This window comes from Oculina patagonica, chromosome 4 (assembly GCF_052425735.1).
Source record: "Oculina patagonica isolate OP01 chromosome 4, crgOcupat, whole genome shotgun sequence".
NCBI classification, from domain to species: domain Eukaryota; kingdom Metazoa; phylum Cnidaria; class Anthozoa; order Scleractinia; family Oculinidae; genus Oculina; species Oculina patagonica.
The window spans coordinates 2065677-2085632 of record NC_135761.1 but is presented as its reverse complement, the minus strand read 5'-3'; the positions used below and the strand labels follow the sequence as shown (position 1 = coordinate 2085632).

General features: G+C 41.4%; 1 protein-coding gene across 1 annotated transcript; it reads left to right on the top strand.

Moving 5' to 3' along the window:
• The first annotated feature begins 1905 nt into the window (after positions 1 to 1905).
• LOC144651344 (uncharacterized) lies at positions 1906 to 11050 on the top strand. Its single transcript, XM_078511292.1, has 6 exons — positions 1906 to 2861; positions 3176 to 3795; positions 4974 to 5144; positions 6771 to 6827; positions 7013 to 9152; positions 9217 to 11050. Exons 1-6 carry the CDS (start codon positions 2648 to 2650, stop codon positions 10749 to 10751), a joined length of 4737 nt encoding a protein of 1578 aa, XP_078367418.1. The 5' UTR covers positions 1906 to 2647; the 3' UTR covers positions 10752 to 11050.
• Positions 11051 to 19956: the final 8906 nt, after the last annotated feature.

Genomic DNA, 19956 nt, shown 5'->3' with positions numbered 1-19956 from the left:
TATTTAGAGCGAAATGTAGTTTAGATATTTTATTTCTAAAGCCTTATTTCAGTAGCCCTTATAGATTTCAAAATTTCTTTTGTTCGTCTCATGTCAACAACAATAATTAACCACGAACACATAGGGTGGTCTGCCTGTGGTCACAATCTAGCAAAATGGTCCTTTAACACCACACAAACCTGCAATCTGATCAAAAACCTGCTTGCAAAACATTTTGACTGTTGAATCAAAGCTTTTGAAGTTCACTTGAATTGAAAATTGAAAGAGCAGGTGGCGAAGGATCCACCTGAAAGTTTGGATTATAAGCTTACTGAATGTCTGCAGAACTGTGGTGAAAACTGGATGTTTTCTTGCACAAAGACTTTTTCCTGAATATTTGTGGAGGATCTTGGTTGAATTACACTTGATGTTGCTGCCGATAAATCTGCGGTATTCATTTCTGCCGATGCCGTGCGAAGAGCGACTTGACGGTAAGCAATTGTTTATCGTTTTAGTACTCGAGTTGTGTGGACATTGTGCTGCAAATTGCGAAATATGTAGTCTTCTCTTACTTTGAAAACCATCAGGCCAAATTTCTTAGCCTTTTTTTGTCTTTTCTGGTTCAGCATCTTCTTGTATTCTTAGTATTTGCGATTCAGAAACGCCGGCGAAACGCGAGTTATGCCGGCCATTTTGTTTCAGTTTGGATCAAGCATTATTCACTCCGTAGGGAGTGAATAATGCTCATTAGCCCAAGATAGCGGACCAATCAGATTGCTTGAAACACCAAGATCACTGAGTGTGTATATACTAAATATATTTATTGGTCAACATGGATCAGAAACGTTCGTGCAGAAAGACCGAGGAGCGGTATTCTTCCAGTTTGTTCCAAACAAGTCGGTCAATTGGTTAATGAGAAATTTAATAAACGTCAAGTAAAATTGAAAAAGAGCTGTAAAAATTTTTTCCAGTGCAATAGTAAGAAAATATTGGACCGACAATAAAGAATAAACACTGTGATTGACTGGTTTTAGTGCAATAATATGTACGATTGGTTCAGTGTTTTTCTATCTCAAGGCATTGTAAATTAAGGTGCAGTCAGCGAGGAGTCGATCCCGCAGCAAATTTTTTTATGAATGACACCTCTAAACGAGAATTGTAGACTATAGGAGAAAAAAACATGCACAAATGCTACCAGGCAAACCGTCATCAGGAATAAACTTCCAGGGAACCTGTTGGCCATGTAACTGATTTGGATTGGGAAAAAAGAAAATAAGTCAGTCAGTCAGTCAGTCAGTCAGGTGGGTGCTGGGGGCGGTGCCCCCCCCCCCCCCCCATCACTGAGAGAGAGAGAGGGTATCGATCGAACAGTGTAGAACAAGCACTGTTTTAAAAGCTGAGCCCCATCGAGTGTCTGCAACATTCGTAAGAGTGGTATGTAATGGTTGTGTTTTGTCCTTAGGAATCTATAACTACAATACAGGTTCTCAAAATGGATTCTGTTGAAATCCCCAATAAGAGAAGGTACGTAATTAAACACATCAAACTGAGAACAGAGGAACAAATAAGAATTTTAACGACGGTGAAATCTCGTTCCCAGAGATCGTCCTTCCTTGTCTTCCTTTGGTCAGTATCAAGAACGCAGACTCCGATGTGAAAGTCCGCGATTCAGAGACGTCTGGTCGTTTATACTTAACTCTGATTGGCTGACAATCGAAAATGAGAACACTGTACATGCTACAAATTCGGATTTGGCCTGAGTCCACGTTCTTGGTGCTGACCAAAAGAATGCGGGCTCTGGGGACGAGATTGTAGACATTCGTACCTAAGCTTGATATATTTTACATTCTCCAATTGCAACACGTGTATTTTTATTTAATGAAAGTTTTGAGAATCTGTTGCTAAACTGAGTTAACACCTTGTTTTCCATTCTTTTAATTCTGCATCCTGCTTTATTGACATTGCATGGTATTCAAAGGAGAAGTTAGATTTTGATTTGTTTCGGGAATTTCGAGGAACTTTCTATAATTAGTCCCCGGATAGTCAATCTGTACTGTTAAACCTGATCATGTATTGGAGTTGCGTAGTCATTAAGCTAAGGTCGGGACACACTAGGCGACAAGTCGCAGCGACAGGTCTCTGTGACAAGCCGCTCCGTGTGTACTGCTTCAAAACAAGTCGCTGCGACAAGGCGCTTATTCGTCGCACACGCAGTGAATTTGGAAGAGTGGGAATGTGAACTAGTTTTCCAATTCAAACACATGGCGCTCTGTCATTGGTTAATTGTAAGCGACCTGTCGCTTCGTCTTATGAAGGGTACGACAAAAATCTCAAAACCCTCCAAAAACGATGAAATAGCCTTAAAGGACAACAGAAATCAAGAAAGGTGAGTACACTTTCTTTATTTTATTGAAAAGAACGTAAAATTTTATTTCATCGAGCGCATTTATTCCACGTTATTTACAACACCGCGCACTTCAAGCATTCACGTCCCACTCGATGCGCTTAAATAAATCACTCATATGCTTACATAAATCATTCATACGCTCACATAAATCATTCATATGCTTACATAAATTGTTTTCGATCGATTTCTCGAATAGTGAGTTTGGGACGCCTGTGATCGCAGCGACAAAATTTTGTCACAGCGACAAAGATCGTCGCAGAAATGCACCGTGTTACACGAGGCAACATGTTGCCACAACTTGTCGCCGCGACCAGTTGCAGCGACTATGTCGCCAAGTGTGTCCCGACCTTTAAAGTTCGAAGGTCATGCATCATAGTTATCGGGCATTGTCCAATGACATTATTTTGGCACAGTCATTTGATATTTTTATCGTTTCCTTTTAGGAAATTTGTAGCACCCTCCATAGAAGCGACTGGTTAGTACCTTCTTGATTGTCACTTTTCATACCTAAGTTGTCTTAATACAATACAATAATACAATACAATACAATTTTATTGTCCATACGTGGGACGAGGTCTCCCTCAATGTCCGAGCCAGAGGCTCATGTATAAAACGTAGGACTTGGTTGATAAGTTTACGGCCAGTGGCCATCCATGGCCATCCATAGCCAATGTAATAATGATTGTAAATGTCTTCAGCCACTCACACACTGCGAAGATCCTTTTATTCGTTTCGTACTTCAATCGCAATTTAAATCTGCTTTATTCATTTCTTTCTTCATTGTTGCAGATGAAGAATGTGCAGAGGAGAATATGGAAGGCCAAGCTGTAGTCCACCTCGATGCAAACATTTTACAAAGGATCAAACAAGAGCCAGTAGATTGTGATGAAGCGCCCGAACTCACGTGTGTCACATTTCAACAGGATTTCGGTGACAATTCGTTTAAGGAAATATTACCGAAATATGCTTCACCAGACGAGGGGAACTTTTTAGCAAGAACAGCAAACGGTAACCAAGGAAACGAGAGCTCTTCTGTTCCACGGGAAAATCAAGAATTATTTGGAAGTGGTCAAAGTCACGTTAGTGAAGCAGCAGCCTCTCGCGAAGCGGCTTCTTCTGACACGGACTCTTCAGGACTTCGTAGGAGTTTGCGCCAGCGCTTTTTAGTACAGCGGCTATCAACACAACGTAAAGAAAAAGCATCTACCAACTTTCAAAGACAAGGCCCAAGAGCACAGTCGGCTAGCAATACTAAGAATCTATCCAGCAGTGTTCACGGAGGAGACACGAGTAGCACCAGTCAGCGTGTCTTTCCAAACCGGATGTTTGGTGAAGGACGTTTAGGCGAGATGCAGACAAATGATATCGTAAACGATGAAAATGACTTGTTCAAACGACGATTTCGCAAGGTAAGATATCAAGAGTCTTCTAACAAAAGGACGGGAAAGTCTTTTTTAAAATGCACAAACAAGCCCGCAATCTCGCAGTACACAATAGCGGAGACGAACGGTTATAAAAATTTGTCTGGAAACCTTGTGAACTTGCCGACAAAACAAAAGACCTTGAAGGCAATACCACTTAGCTCAATTCATGGTGTAAATCTCTGAAGAAGTTGTCTCTTTTAGTTTTCGTGAATTTCTTAGAATTCTTGGTGGGAGCGATGTTTAGCCCAAAACGTTTTTTGAGAGACGATCAAGTTCTTGTTTGTTCATGGCTTGTCCTGCCAAATTTGGCATGAAAAGGTTAGGATAGGCTCAATACAACGGTAGTTATAGGCCATTTCCGATATATTAATATTCTACTGCTCCGGGCTGGGGAATAACAAAAGAATGATTATTCATCAAAACCTCGCGTGAATCTTTTGTTTTATTCCCCCAACCTCGGAGCCAAGTTAGAATTTTAATATATCGGAAATGTCCTATTACTTGCGACGAGTAATTCCAAATTCTTCAATTAGATGCGCATGCAGGGAATGATGGTAGTTATATTCAACTAAGCATACCTTAGTCCAGTCCCTGAACTCTCTCTTACGCGCGCCTTTTATAGGGGTTGAACCCAGGTGCGCGGTCCTGCATGCGCATGCTCAGACGAACCAATCAGAAGCGAGGAGTGTGGCGTCACTTGCTTAGGCGCGCGCGCTAGGATGAAAATGCTCGCTCAAATGACGAATTCCACTACAATGCAGATCCAAAACCAATTCAATAAAGCTACAAATACTGGGAAAAGTAAACGGATAGCAATTGTGTTTTGGCCGTGCTTTTAGTAGACATTGACTAGAAAGTTTGGCTTTTAAAGTTTCCGGTGACCCTGGTTTAGTACACGGTCGCGTAATTGAACTCGTCATCTGTGCGCGCGCGTTCAAAGTGCGCCAAATATAGTTTTTCCCCCAATTTTGGGGAAAAAACTAGCGCGCGCATGCACGTTATCCTGACTCTCTCTTGCGCGCCTGGGTTCCCCCTATAAGGCGCGCGTAAGAGAGAGTTCAGGGACTGGACTAAGCATGCCTTGACTTGGCAACGCCGAATGCAGCTACCATGATTCTCTACTATTCCCTCGACTGACAATTACATTACTCATCACTCTTCAGATGTTGAAAGACCTGGTGGCAAAGCGAATGTTAAAGTTACAGCATTCAGCAGTGTACAGCGGAACCGTGTCAGCTTTACGGCGTAAAGTAGCCATTCTAGAACGAAGGAATATGCAGCTAGAAGACAAAGCCGACAGGCTACAGACATCCATTATGAATCTTTACAGCGAGGTGGGCATTTTCTAAAAGATAAAAGAACTTCATATGTTACGGGCGGTTCATCGTGAAAAATATGACCATTTTTGTTTTTATTTTTCACGTTTGCCCTGCAGAATTCGTCTTAATTTTTCTTAGTTGAAACCATCTTTGCTAAGTTTTATTTGTTATTACTCATCTGGCGTTTTTCTACAAAGTGAGAAAGGTGGTGTGTTTTGCTATAAGAGTACAATCCCTTATGCAGTTTGTAGGCCGATTTTCAACCACACTGTCTGCATTTTTTAAGCAAGCAGGTAGAGATAGTGCTCTTCTACAAAATATTAGAGTGGACAGATTTTTTCCCCCAAACAATGAAATCTGTTTCTTTGGAAAATAAGTTGCATTCTTGCCGAAGACGTTTCTTTTTGTTTTGAAAGACCAAGGGACCGTTCATTTTTTATGGGGTAGGGGGGGGGGGGGGGCTGGTGGGATTTGATAGGTAGTCACTGTTATATATAGTGGCCCCCCCTTCTTCATCGTTTTTACCTGGCCCCCCCTCGAATCCAAATTTTTTCGTGACCCCCCCCCCCCGAAAAAAGGAAAGAATATGAAGTGAATTCAAATTTCGGCCTTGTGACTAGATGTATCAGTGTACAAAAATCACATCCCCAATAGCTGGCTGCTTCACTGTTTATTGTGGACGCCGTCAATTAGTGTGGGTTCTCTGCTTTGTACATAGCTGTTGGGTTGAGTTCCCTTTGACTCCTCCCGGCCTACCGGCCGCGTCGGGGCTCCCGCTTGTGCGTCATCACCTTTCCCCAGAAAGGCGACATCTATCTCGATTGTGAGCGAGGATCTTTTCAACGTACCTAACCAGCGCGATTAGATTATGGAACTTGAAATATGCACCAAAACGCTTCAATCTAGCGAAACTCAGGGAAATTGCCTCTTTCCACCCTTTGCTTTCCATGGGTTCTGCCTCCTACGCTTTCGCGGATTCTTCCTGAAGCCTGCTAGAAGGCCAAACACTGCAGCAAAGAAAGGAAGAAAGAAAAGGAAAAGCGAAAAAAAAACAAAAAAGAAAAGCCTAAAGTGGTAGGATGGTTTATCGTCCAAAAAGTGCACTTTGATTTGTGCGCTGCACGAGCTAAAAATTGTCAAACTTGATTCTGGTGAGAAATAAGCATGCATTGTGTTTTGAGGGCCGTTTCAGTGAACTGGAGCTTTTTTTAGCTTATAAAGACTTTAAAAGGTCAAAAACACCTAAAAAATGCGTTTTTTTGGAAAATCTCCAGGAGTCAAAGGGTTAATGGCGTTTGGGGATAACAAAGTAGGGGGGTCCGGGGGCAGCTCCCCGGTGATTTCAGACCTCAGGAATGTCATGGGCATTCTGACAAGATGTTTTACTCTACGAAGCCTCGTTACAACACTTAAAAGTATAATTATTTTTAGTGACCCCCTTACAGACCATATTTTTTCGGCTGGCCCCCCCTTTAAACCAATTTTTTTTGGATGGCCCCCCCTCAAATTCCACCAGCCCCCCCTACCTCATAAAAAATGAACCGTCCCCAAAATGAACCCCGTTAAAATGCTGTGTGTGACTTGAGTGGAGGTAATTTTTAAAGAGAAAACGAGTCCATGACGTACCTTTTTGCTCTTCAGAGGGAGGACAGGACGGCTAAGACTGTTTCACGTGGCACACAAGTCTCCATGGGAATGGTAAGTGCGTCCCTTGTTGTATTTACACAAGACCGTAAAATAAAACGTTCTACTTAGTTTTGCTCAAAAGCCTTTTTAACCAAGCTTATTCAAAAACAAATTACTTAACCTGACCGTTTTGTAAGATTTATCTCATCTCAGGTTATTCGAGGGTTTAGTTTTCACTTTCACTTGTTATTATTTAGATTCTGAGTCGGGCTTGGTCTGCCCGTAACGGCAAGGAGAAACCTGCGGCAATCGCTCAGGAAGAACGGGGGCCATCGTGGGGCTCCGAGGATGGGCCAGTCATAGTTAAAGTTTGTGGGCAACCAATGAATAGCACATCTTATCCTGTTCAATCTCCTCAAAACCCTCAAACAGTTTTTAACAACATACCACAGCAACCAATAATCTCACTGCAATCTACCCAAAGTACCCAAGGTAGCTGTTCGCTTCCCAAAATACAGCATGTTTCTTCTGGTAATAGCTTCGTGGTGAGAGCACCTTATCAGCATCCATATGTGCCTTATCGTGAGACATTTATACTTCCAGAACATCGATTCCTCGGCCATAGGTCAAACGAAATGCCAGTTTCTCCTGAAAACTTGTCCAGGCATTTGCCAGCTACAAACAGACCCATGCAAAGTTCGGGAACGATAAATCTGCCAATTAATAGCGGAGTTGCTAACAAGGTAGGAATGCAAGGACAACTGTCTGGCTTGGCAGTTCCCTGTTCAGGAAATGTGCCTGCGTATGTACAACAAAATGGAAACGGGGTAGTACATCCCATCGCTACCGTCCGCCCTCAGCAGGTAATTACTTCTACAGGGATTATTCCTGTAATTCAAAATGTTGCCCAGCAGACGGTCCAAGGACCACAGCTCCCTCCTATCCAATCAGCGCCTAGAAACAACCCACCCGATATCGGCAGAGAGGCTGATCATGCCACTCCATCAGTTCATCATACATCGCGCAACTTGTCATTGAACCATGTAAATGACCCACCAACATCACAGAGGGAATCTATACCGACTCAGAGTGGAAATACGCTTGCCTCGTCGATGCAAAGTCAGATTAGAGGTAATCACGAAGTAGACTCCCAAGGCCAAAATTCTGTGACTGGTGAACAGAATTCTCAAAAAGGCCAGGTTCAGACCAAAGAAGGTGATACTAAGCCAGAAAATGCCTTATCTTCAAACATTGCATCCTCTCAGTATCGCATTCGAGGTTTTCACGAACTGCTACCCGATTCGTATCCTAATGTGAAACATTTGGTTCAGACCAAAGACGGTAATGCTAAGCCCGAAAATACCATATCTTCAAACATTCCATCCTCTCAGTATCACATTCGAGGTTTTCACGAACTGCTACCCGATTCGTATCCTAATGTGAAACATAATAAAAGAGCTAAGGCAGTTTCAGTTGCCTCCTTGGGTGATACCTCAGCTGCAAGAGAAGAACAACATTCGCGAGCCGGAGGTGAGATTGCTTCTCAGTCAAGTGGCCGTCACTCTACCCAGGAGGTTCCAGAAACTAGACGTCGTAGACCGCCAGTTGGTTGCCTGTGTTGTCCCCCAGATTCCAATCAAGCAAACGCATCGGGAAGAAAAACTTCAGAGAAAGGGCAAGGTGATATTACATCATCGCGGGCATGTCAGCATCAACGGGATGATAGTCAACAATTACACAGCAAGGATCAGGCGATGGTTTCTGCTAGTATAACACAAGCAAGTGCTCAGAAGGCCGCACCACAGTTAAACTCAACTCCTTCCATAGCTTTATCACAGCCACAGTGCCTTCCAGTAACACAACCATTAGTTAACTCAGAGTGTTCTATTTCAACAGCAGCACCGGCCAATCAAATAGCCTCATCGCGACCAAATTATCAGTGCCACCAGAATGCCTCCAGAGCTCATATGAACTGTTCTAGATCTGTGCAGCCTTCACAACAAACTGGAAACACAATCCCAGTAGATCCCAAAAATGCCTATCGTAATCAACCGATAGAAGTTCCGCCACCTGAACAGCCATCTTTCACTGTGCCACACCAAGTAGGAGTATCTCCCGCGCCAGTGAGAAAATCAATTGATCAACCGGGTTCTATTTATCAGCAAGAATCTAGGTTCCTGAACCAAATGGCCCAGACTAGGTGTTACCAGCAACCAGTTGGTCCTCCAATCCACAGGCAAAAGTATTACACCCCCAACGAGCAGGTAATTTCTCATCAAAGTGCCAATAATTCTGTAGGTATTCAGAGATACTTTCATCAACAACAGCAACAAGCGCAACCACAGCCACAACAACAACTTGTACAGCAGCAACAGCAACAGCAACAGCAACAACAACATAAAAAAAACAACAAAAACAACAACAACAACAACAACCACTACCCAACAATACCAACACCAACAACAGTACCAACAACAACAACAGCAGCAGCAGCAACAACGACAACAACAGCAACAATACCTACAGCAACAACAATACCAGCAGCAACAACATTACCAACAACAGCAACAGCAACAACAACAGCAGCAACAACAACAACAACAACAACAACAACAACAACAACAACAACAACAACAACAACAACCGTCCTGGTTAATATACTATCAGCAAAGAGCAGGTTACTTACAGCCTCCACCAACACCAAATCAGGGCCACCTAACCAGGATACAACCCAAGCCACATCCAGGTGCGCAGCCATATGCGCAACATAACCCTCAATTCACGACGCCTGGTGAAACTTTTATTCCTGGACAGTCAGTCCGTTTCAATAGTGTAACAAACACCAACGAGTACCGCTTTGTACCTCCAAGTCAACCTCCAGGTCAAGCACAGTTCACAAAACCATTCGAATGTCCTCCTCAAAGTGTAAGAGATGGCGCCTATTTTCACCAACAGCCCCAACCGCAGGTTCATCAAAATCAATTCAACGTTCAAACATCTTCAGCACAAGTAAGGCAACTGCAAATACGCCATAATCAGATAGTAGAAATGTTGCCAATTGGTTTGCAGCCCTTCCAAAAAGCTGCCCGTCTAAGAGACAGCGGGGGCTCTAGTGGTGTCCTAACTAATCAGGTTCCAAACAATGGATTAAAAGAAGCACATTTTGGCTCATCCATGCCATCGACCCCGAACGGTAATCAGAAACATTCTTCTAACATAGTACGGACACCCTCGACTTCTTTGTCTGCCAGAGGGAATGGGCATCAAGTTGTAAGAAATGCCTCTTTGGCAAATGCTACCACGCCTACTTCGTCTAAAATACCGACAGATGTCCCTTGTTCAGAAAGTCAATCAGTATCTCTCTCAACGGGCCAAACCAACAGGTTTCATTCCAATATTGCACCAGCAGCCAGTCCTGCACAGAAAGGAAGCGGGCAAGATTCCAGTTTGAAAAAAGGTGGCAAAGTCACACCTACGAAGGATACTTGCCAAGTTTCAACAGTTTCCCAGGGGGACACTGGTTATTCTCAATCGTCGCCTGTTCAAACCTTCGCAGGGATCAAGCTCTCTCCTGATCCTGATAACGCTGCTAGTTTAACGACATGTGCAGAAACAGAAACGCCGGCCGGAACCATAAGTCACTTAGTAAACCAAGCAGACGACGAAGGAAATGACTTTTCCTCGTTAACACCTGTCCTTTGTGTAGAGCAAAGCGAGAATGGAATTATTTTGTCATGGGATTTAACCAGCCGAGAAGGCGAATCAAAAGTGATCAAGTATGAACTGTATGTGATGTCGGTTCCCACCGAATCGGCACCTTTGAATGATTGGGAAAGTTTGGGTGTCGTGGAGGCTCTCGCTCTTCCCATGGCCTGTACGATGACTCAGTTTCTTCCGGGAGCTTCGTATTATTTTATCGTGCGTGCTATCACAGCCAATGGACACTGTGAACTGTTCAGTAATCCTTGCTCAATCACTGTTAATGGACCACAATAACGTTCTAAAAGATGCCACAGGGCTTTTTTGTGTTCGTTGTTGGTTTGGTCAGTGATAATTAATAATTCCGTATTTGTTTTTCCGTTGTTGTCCTTTGGTCAAGGGGATGATTATTGCAAGCTGGCGGTCAATCGTCGCCTACGCTTTCCAGATTATGAATAACTGGCTTCGATGTTTTGTTTTGATTAAACCTACGACTGTATGGAACTGACGCCATTGTGATGTAAACTCAGCCGGTCCCCGATACCCTTGCGCGCTAAACTAAACGACGGTTTGTTGGAGTTGTATATTAATTTTGAGGAGAGCGCTGTATATTTTGCTGATTTATTTGAATTAGTAATGAATAAATGTTCAAAAGATGCGTCGTATTTGTTTCTTGGTCGTTAACAAACACTGATGGTCAGTGGGGGAGATTGAGATCACGGCCAACCAATAGCACGTCCCAGATAAAAGGAATTATTAACTCCTGACAAACATACGTTTTTCTTGTCGATTTCACTCACTTTGAAAAATCGCGCCCACAGAAGTGCCGCAGTGTGTAGCGGCCGTGGACATTTGAAAAGTACGACCGGACTTCCCCTTGGGAGATCGAGGGGGAAGGAGGACAAAAACGGTCTGATTTTGTTGACAAATGATATAGAAAAACATCCTGTTCTTTTTTATATTATGAATGATTGTATAAACAAAGACTCCTAACTTTTGATCTCAAAGGCGAATCTGTTCTGTTTTGTCATTACTGATTCGAGGAGGAAGTTTGCTTGTTTGCCAAGGGGGCAGTTGAGTCAATATTTTGATCTTTCTCAATAACGATTCTACTTTTATGTAAATACAAATGCTTGTTTTTCTTTGGCAGTTTGCATAAGCCCGTTTCAATTATGAACCCGTTTTTCTAAACTGTGGCAGTCTGCGCGCAGACGTATCCTGTCATTTGTTTGTCAATACACTGTGCGTTGTATCTTATAGGAAAATATACACGCAAAAAAATGTTCAGACGAGAGAGCTTAGTTTTATTAGATGCCCGTTAACTTGGGGCTGTTGAATACCCCACAGCACGTAAAGGTTCTCGGTTCCGTTGTCTTAAGAATATCGACAGTTCTTTTCACCGATGTATCACAACAAAATTTTGCACTTTGCAAATAAAAACGCGTGCGTAGTGACACATGCATACATTTTTGGAGCTTAAAAATAAGCAGACGGAGACAAGGCATCACGATTTCAATTTAAAAATCAACTTTGGACACTTTCCTTTCGTTTACACTTCAGACTTCAGAATTCGACTTGAATAAGGGTCTTACCTTTCTTTACTGGTAAACTTAATTCTGTTATTCAACGTGCAGGTCTTGTTGCTTTGGATTTTCATTGTAATTTGGAACAATTTCACTGCGGCGTTCCTTTGATCATCATATCATCTACTAAAACTAATTGTTCCGTCTAGACCATTTAGATCGCTTTTGTGGGCGTGTATTATTGCTAAACAATAAGACCAAGGATCAAAAACATAAAGGCAACTGTGTAACTGTGGCCAATCACCTGCACGCATGCCCAGAATCGATCTACCAATTGTATTTAGCACCTTTGGCAGATTGTATTTACTTATGGTTCTTTTGTTAGTTGTAGCTTGACCGATCTGACGATCTTTTAGCTACACAGTCTGTGATACGACGAATACGTTATCTATAAAAATAAATGGCCCGAGTGTAACCGCACGTTGAAGTCTGTGCGATACATATAATTTTTTTTCGAGCTCTGCTGTTTTTTCCACGGAAGCCGTTATTTCATTACCAAAATTTATCATATTTTATTTATTTCCATAGCCCACGACTTTTTTTATTCTTTTATAATATCGGCTTATTCTTGTCGTAATACAACGAAACAACGCCGCCAAATGGCCAGGTTCAACTGTAATACATAATCATCAAAATGAACCTCCGCCATCTGCGGTTTAGACAATCAACGCTGAAAGCTACTCAATAGTATTTTCCAACAACAGAAAAAAAAATATGGACTACTGTATGTGAATGTCAAAACGTTTGGGCTTTCACTGATACATGTACAGGTCTGATACAGTTCCGACTGCCGTCTGAAAAATAGATCACTGGCCTCTTGTACTTGAAACAAGTTTCTGAAGTTGCCGAAATAAAAACAGGAAGATTTGCCGCAGGGATAATTGGATCCCCTAGCAGCCTTTTAGTATTCCGACCATATTTCTAACCAGTAAATCTTGGTTTTTATTACGCGATGGCCACAATGGTTAACTTTTCGCGCTTTTTTGAGCGTCGCTTACTGAGAAGTGAAATTTGGGGTTGGTGGCAATATTATTATTTAATTAGTCAATCACCGACGCTTAACAGACCTCACAAACATGGTACAAGCCATTTGTATCCCTCCTATTCTTCTCTTAGCTTTTGTTTTTCACAAAACGCACTAATGTAAAAACTTGTTTTTAGTAAAAAGTGGTCCGTTTTCAAATGCAAATTTTTGCCAAATTTAATTTAGATCTTTTGGAAATTAAGGGCTGACATAACCAAAGTGTTTTTTCGCGATTTTTAATTAGCCATCGCTGAGCAGTAGCTTGATGTTTTCGTTAAGCCAGAGCGAAAGTTAAAATTAAAAATATACATTTTCAACGCCCCAGGCAATCTGTAGAGTATCTTGCCAAAACCGAACCAGTTCACCGTCGATCGCACTTCGATTGAATATTGAATGCAATTTCGCTGATCTTGTCCTGAATAAAGCCAAAACAAATAAACAGACATTTGCTACAAAAATGTCTGGCTAGCGATCCCTTTGAAACATCTCGTGAAAATAACTGCGAACGAACGAAAATAAAAATACATATATGTGAAAAAAAATATGAAAATATTTTATCATTTTTTCAATACTCTTCCGCAAGGTTTTTATTGTACTCTATTATAGTACAGGTCTATTGCAAGCGTACGTTCAAACTAATTCTCAAATTTTCAGTAAAGATATATTTATATTTTATTCTATCAGTTTCTTTGTTACATATCTTTTTATTTCAAGGTCTCTTTCTCGATGCGAGTGAGCAAATCACGCTTGAGTAGCATCGTGGTAACAAAAAGAAATGAAATTAGCGGCTTCAGACTCGATGTAAACGATATGCATAATGTTCTCTCCATTAACCACAGAATGATTTGAATTACAATAGAAATGCGAAGATGAAAAAATAACACCAAAATTAAAACCATTGCCTCAGTTCTATTTTGTCTAGATTTTATAAACGAGGGTAGCCTATGGCATCTAACACGAACTATTGCTTTATTAATGGAACTTTTTTCCCAAATAAACAACAATTTGTCAAACAATCTTTGCATAAGTTGTAAGCTCATTCACAAACCGAGGAAGCAGACCTTAAATTTCACTGTACAAATGTACATTGTTATTTACAAAGGATTCATTTGCATTATCGCAATGAACCAACTTGTTTTACGTTTTAGTCGTAAACGAAAACCTTGCATATGCGATATGTGAAGTGTTGTTGATGAATATGTCACGGCCTGGTGACAAAAAATAAAAGGAAAGGTACTACGACCTGAACGATGTTATCGTTGACATTTGCAGCTGGAAATCTTTACAAAATTAGTCAAAGCGAGCAAAATTTCAACCTGTTTGTATATATCTCACAATGTAGAGATTTCATACATAAAACAGGTATTCGGAGATGTACGAACGAACTGCATCGCTCACAACACAGAGCAGAAATGAACGTTTTAAATTTCGAAACATGACATGAATTTGCAATGAGTGTTTACAAACCAGCCAATGGGTTTCGATCCTCTTTAGCTCATTTAAAGGCTCCAAGAAAAGTCTCCACGATTTCCAGCTCTTGTCAAAGTCCTCTTGGCGAGGTGTATGTTTTTTAAATACCCGTGGGATTTAAACTACATGACTCGAAGTTGATGGAGTTGTTTTTGTGCCATTGTTATTTTTGCACATGGCGCTCGTCTGCACGTGACTTGAATGTGAAATGTTTTGGGCTCCTTCGTTTCGTACTTCCAAGTAAGACGATGGCAAACAGCCAGACTTAAGCCGTGTACGACCTAGGTCTTGAATAATTGTTGTTCTCAAAATGTCTTTTCCTCCAGGTTCGCCCTTCGCGGTCTCGCTTCAAGATACCCGAGTTGCGCGCTCGCTCTCGATGGATGTCAGCAAGGTCTCGGTTAATACGTTCTCGTCCACTCGCGTCGTCGTCTTCTTCTAAGATATCGTCGAGGTCTGGCTCGTACGACGAGTGGCGACGAATCCTGCTGCCTTTGACCTGCGGCGGGGTGTTCTGTTGTTTCGTTGGTTCGAAACTTGCCTGACTTGCTTCCATACTCTTGCTCAAAATTTCGACATCTTCGTTCGAACTTTTTCGTGCGTACACTTTCTCCACATCCGCACGATGAACTTCTTTCAATTCATTCATCGATACGGGATTGTCCGTTATGAACAACATTGCTTGCGAAAGTCTGAAATTTCCTTCAAATTTGTTTAGCCTTACGGAACGGATCACGTTCGTCGAACACTTCTGATCTAGCCACTTGAAGACACAAGAAGGCGCGGAATCTTGTTTACATCGCCGAGTATTTCACGTGCTATTAATATTAAATAGGCAGGGTAATGCTCGAGTGACGGGTGTCAACATTTGAATGACAAACATGGCAACAGCGCCAAAATCCTTTCTTCAATGGAAAATCCAGTTTAATGCACGGGGACAATTATCTTGCATTTAATTGGTTCAGCCATAAATCTTAAAAACATCAACAAGAGTGCTACTGAATTCAGAATACATTTTTTTTTATCTTGAAAAAAAAAAAAAATAAATAAAAAAGCGATCGTGTTGTTTTTTACTTTAAATGAACCGTATTCAAAAATGGTTGCAACCAAAATTCGTCATATAAAAATTCACTGACAGACAGAAGCGGCTAGTTTACAAAACAAACCAACCAAACGCGAAAAAAACCGATGGACAATGTCAAAATAAAATAAATTTTTCGTCTTTGATTAGAAAAGGTAAACGATCGAGATAGAGAAACAATATACATTGGCAATGACACGAATATTACTCCGACACAATGTGTAATGGCCATTCAGTGCAGTTAACGATCGCGAAATGCGTTGCTTCTAGCACCTTGAGCATGCCGTGTAAACAAGAATAACAGAAGGTCGGAGCAATGGCAATAAAGTGACAGAACATGTCTCAACGTCTTTATGAAATCTATAATTAGTTGCCAATCAAATAAAATTTTGTCACGTTCGATTTAAAGTTTGCAGGTTAAGCTCCAATGCAAATTGCAGTTGCTAATAATAATCCCTTTGGTTCACTGTTATGAGGACTGAAAATATATTTTGTGAATAATTTGTAGCTTCAAGTCTGAGTCAATCGTGATGCACCATGCGGTGACTAAAGAAAAGGGGCAATTTTACGATATTGTTCCCCCGCGGATTTGGCTTATTTTCAACTATCGTAGTTTTTTTTACTGCCTCAATCTTTCTTAAAAATCACTCTCTTCTCATCAAATTATTTTTTAGAAACAATAGTATTTGCATAAAATGCAAAATCTTCCACAAAAAACAGGGACAACCCTGTAAAAAATATTGACAGGTGAACTGGAAAAAAAAATTAAGGCGGCTGTTTTGCAAAAGTCTTTTATTCTTTATTTATTCTTGTTCGCATAATTTAAAGTGACACTTTTGTTGAAGTATGGAATAACACGCTGTTTTTGCGGTCAATACAAGTGGCTGCGTGTTGTGCAAGTCGAGCCGCGAAGTTATAACTTCATGTCTTTTAGTGTTGTATTGCTCTTCCATTTTAAAACAGTCGTAATTAACTTTATAGACAACTTGGCGGCGAAGTTTATAAGTAATACGTCTAGTCCTTCTTTCTCAATAAGTAATACGTGTTTTATTTTTCTAATTTTCATTTTGAAAATCTCCTACTACATTTGCTAACTGTAAACATCCCTCAACACAGTCCTATAAACGGCCGTCAGACAGCTCCTTTTAGTTTAAATGCGTGACATATCGTTTTAAATTCAGTTGCATAGATAAAGATTAACCCTAAAGGTATTTTTTTCATTATTTTGACACATTTTTCTTCTCTCGCACGCGATGTTATTTTCTAGTTGGGAAATCTGCCAGCTGAGATGTTGGTTTATGATCTGGGGTTACGAGTCGCACCGCTTTCGCCTGATCAGACGATGTTGATAAAATGATAATAAAGATCTCTAGATAATAAGATCACTCAACACCAATGACCTTCTGTGTTAGAACTACAGCGGTGTATACTCGGTCTGGAGGATTGAAAACCAACAAAGTAAACAGCGGGAATGTTATTTTTGAAGCTCCCGGAAAATGGGATTAGGCGTGCTGTGACGACTTGGCCTACATAGTTAGACACCGGGCTGGAAGCTCTGCCAAGAATAAAATGCCATCCAGGAAAAAAAAAAATGTAACTTCAGACTTCTAAAACAAGATCAGAAGCACACCAAACAAAAAAGCACTTTTCAAAGCTTAAGTGGTTGCCTTCACCCGTAAATAGGCATGCACCGGTAGCAGAACGTTTTCAGAAGCGCGCTCTGTTTGTAGTTAAAGGGTACTATATCTCACTGAAATACAAGCTATGGAACCGAAAACTTTCCTTTAAAATCGTTATAGTTAATTACGAGTTTTGTCCGGCTTCGAATAGGTGGCACAAACTCTTTGGACGATCTGCCTTTCTCTACTGAAGAACCTCGTTTTTCACTTGCTATTGACGACGCGAGGGCGCGGGGTGGGCGGGGGGGGGGGGCACAGGCGGCGAGGGTCGCACGATAAACGTCAGGGTGGAAACTGGGCAACGACTTGGTCGTACTGTGTTCTTATAATGTCTTCAGAAAAGAAAAATAAAAAATATGGAACAGGCGATTACCGGCATCAATTTCAATATATAATATGTGGTTTTTGTATTCATTGAGATGAAATTGCGGTGCTGTCAACAATACTTTTATTTTTGATGATCGAGGAAAATTCATTTAGTCGTGGGATAATAGTCACGTTCCGAGGTTGTTTAATTCAAATACGAGAGAATGGAAAGAAGAGAGGAACACGCTAGCCACAGCCGAATTGATGTTTATTTCGCGTTTTTAGATGTGTTTGGCACACTTTCATCCTTTTTTATTACCCCACTCTATTTTATTTTATAAATTTTTAAAACTACAGTCACAAAATCAGATTGTAAGTGTGGACTACATACAACATGAAACAATGAAAACTCTGTATTTAATTTTAACTTTGACCGCTGTGTGTGACACTGATTGATCTAAATTCTCATCCAGGTGAAAGGAACTGTTGGTTCTTCTTTGTTCACCTTGATTAGACAAACAAATATGTTTGGAAACTCTCGCAGACGGCGAGGACCTCACGCAGTGCAGTACGTGCCCGATGTTCAAAACAAAAACAGCAGAGAGCGAACACATACCGTAACGGAGAATGCTTTTCATTGCAGAACACCCATTGTTTTCGTCGGCGACAAGGTCTTGGTCCATCTACAAGTTTTTTCAGAACGAACGGACTACTTTTTTGACCCGATAGTTTGATCTCTCCACCGACTTTGTTGCTTTTGCATTTGTCATACATGGTCACGTGACATATTGGAGCAAAAGCAACGTCGTTCTATTAATAAAGCTTTTCATGTATCGAGCAACATTTTTTATTCAAGCAACTCAAACACTCAACTTCTACCTGTTCTGGGGAAATTACCATTTTGAAAGACATTTAAAAACTAAATTTTCTTACTGCCATGTTTCACAATGCTTCTATTTATTACATACTTAAGCAGTTCCCAAATAAATTAAAGTTATGAAGATCAATATTTCAACAATGACACGAGCATGGGACAAAGAAAAATTCTGAGTCCCCGACGGGAATCGAACCCATGGCCTCCCAGATGCCGGTTGGGCGCTCTAACCAACTGAGCTACGAGAGACTCGTGGTGAGCTGGGCCAATATTTTAGGGCCTGATAACATGGCGAATTTCAGCCCGGTCTGCCGGGCTGGAATTTTGTTGCTATTTTATGACGAATTTCAGCCCGGGTTGAACACTTTTAAAACTGAATAATTATCTTGGTCGCCATTTTCTTTCGTTGAAAACCACTACTGCACATCCGTAAGCTCACTTTCAGCCCGGGCTGAAATTGAAAGCGCGATTACATGAGATTTTTTTTTAGCCCGTTTGCCCGGGCTGAGATTTCCAACCCGGTTTGCTCCATGTAATCGCAAATGTCTCTTTTTAAGAAGATTTGTTCTGGAAGCCGAGCTGAAATCTCAGCCCGGTTTAACCAGGGCTGAAAATCGCCATGTAATCAGGATCTGCAATGTTGAAATCATCAAGTGTGTAGTTAATAATTAAGATGGTAGTTTTTTTAAGCTCGGTGATAAATAATGAAGATTAATTTTTCAACGACGACACGAGCATGGCACAAAGAAAAATTCTGAGTCCCCGACGAGAATCGAACCCATGGCCTCCCAGATACCGGTTGGGCGTTCTAACCAACTGAGCTACAAAAGACTCGTGCTGTCAGAGCTGGGCCATTTACTAGGTTGATATGTGACACGCGTCCTGCATACTGCTAGGATCAGCAATGTCAAAATCATCAAGTGTGTAGTTAATAATTAAGATGGTAATTTTTTTAAGCTCGGTGATAAATAATGAAGATTATTTTTTCTACGATGACACGAGCATGGCACAAAGAAAAATTCTGAGTCCCCGACGAGAATCGAACCCATGGGCTCCGAGATACCGGTTGGGCTAGTTAATGTCCCAGCTCACCACGATTTTCTCGTAGCTCAGTTGGTTAGAGCGCCCAACCGGTATCTGGGAAGCCATGGGTATAACTGTATCTATAACCATGGACAAAATTGTTGGTAAGATATTGAGCTACCAACAACCTTTCTCTCACAGGATTATAAAGTGAGGTTTCAACATTGATAGAGAAAGCCGTGTGGGCGGGGCGGGGTGGGGGGATTCCTAAAACAATTCATGATATTCGGTAGATCTTAGTCCACTCCCTGAACTCTCCCTTCCGCGCGCCCTTTATAGTGGTTGAACCCAGGCGCGCGAAAAGAGAGTCCAGGATAACTTGCATGCGCATGCGCCAGTTTTCCCCCCTAAATCGGGGAAAAACCATATTCGGCGATTTGCAGCACTTTTAAAAACGCGCGC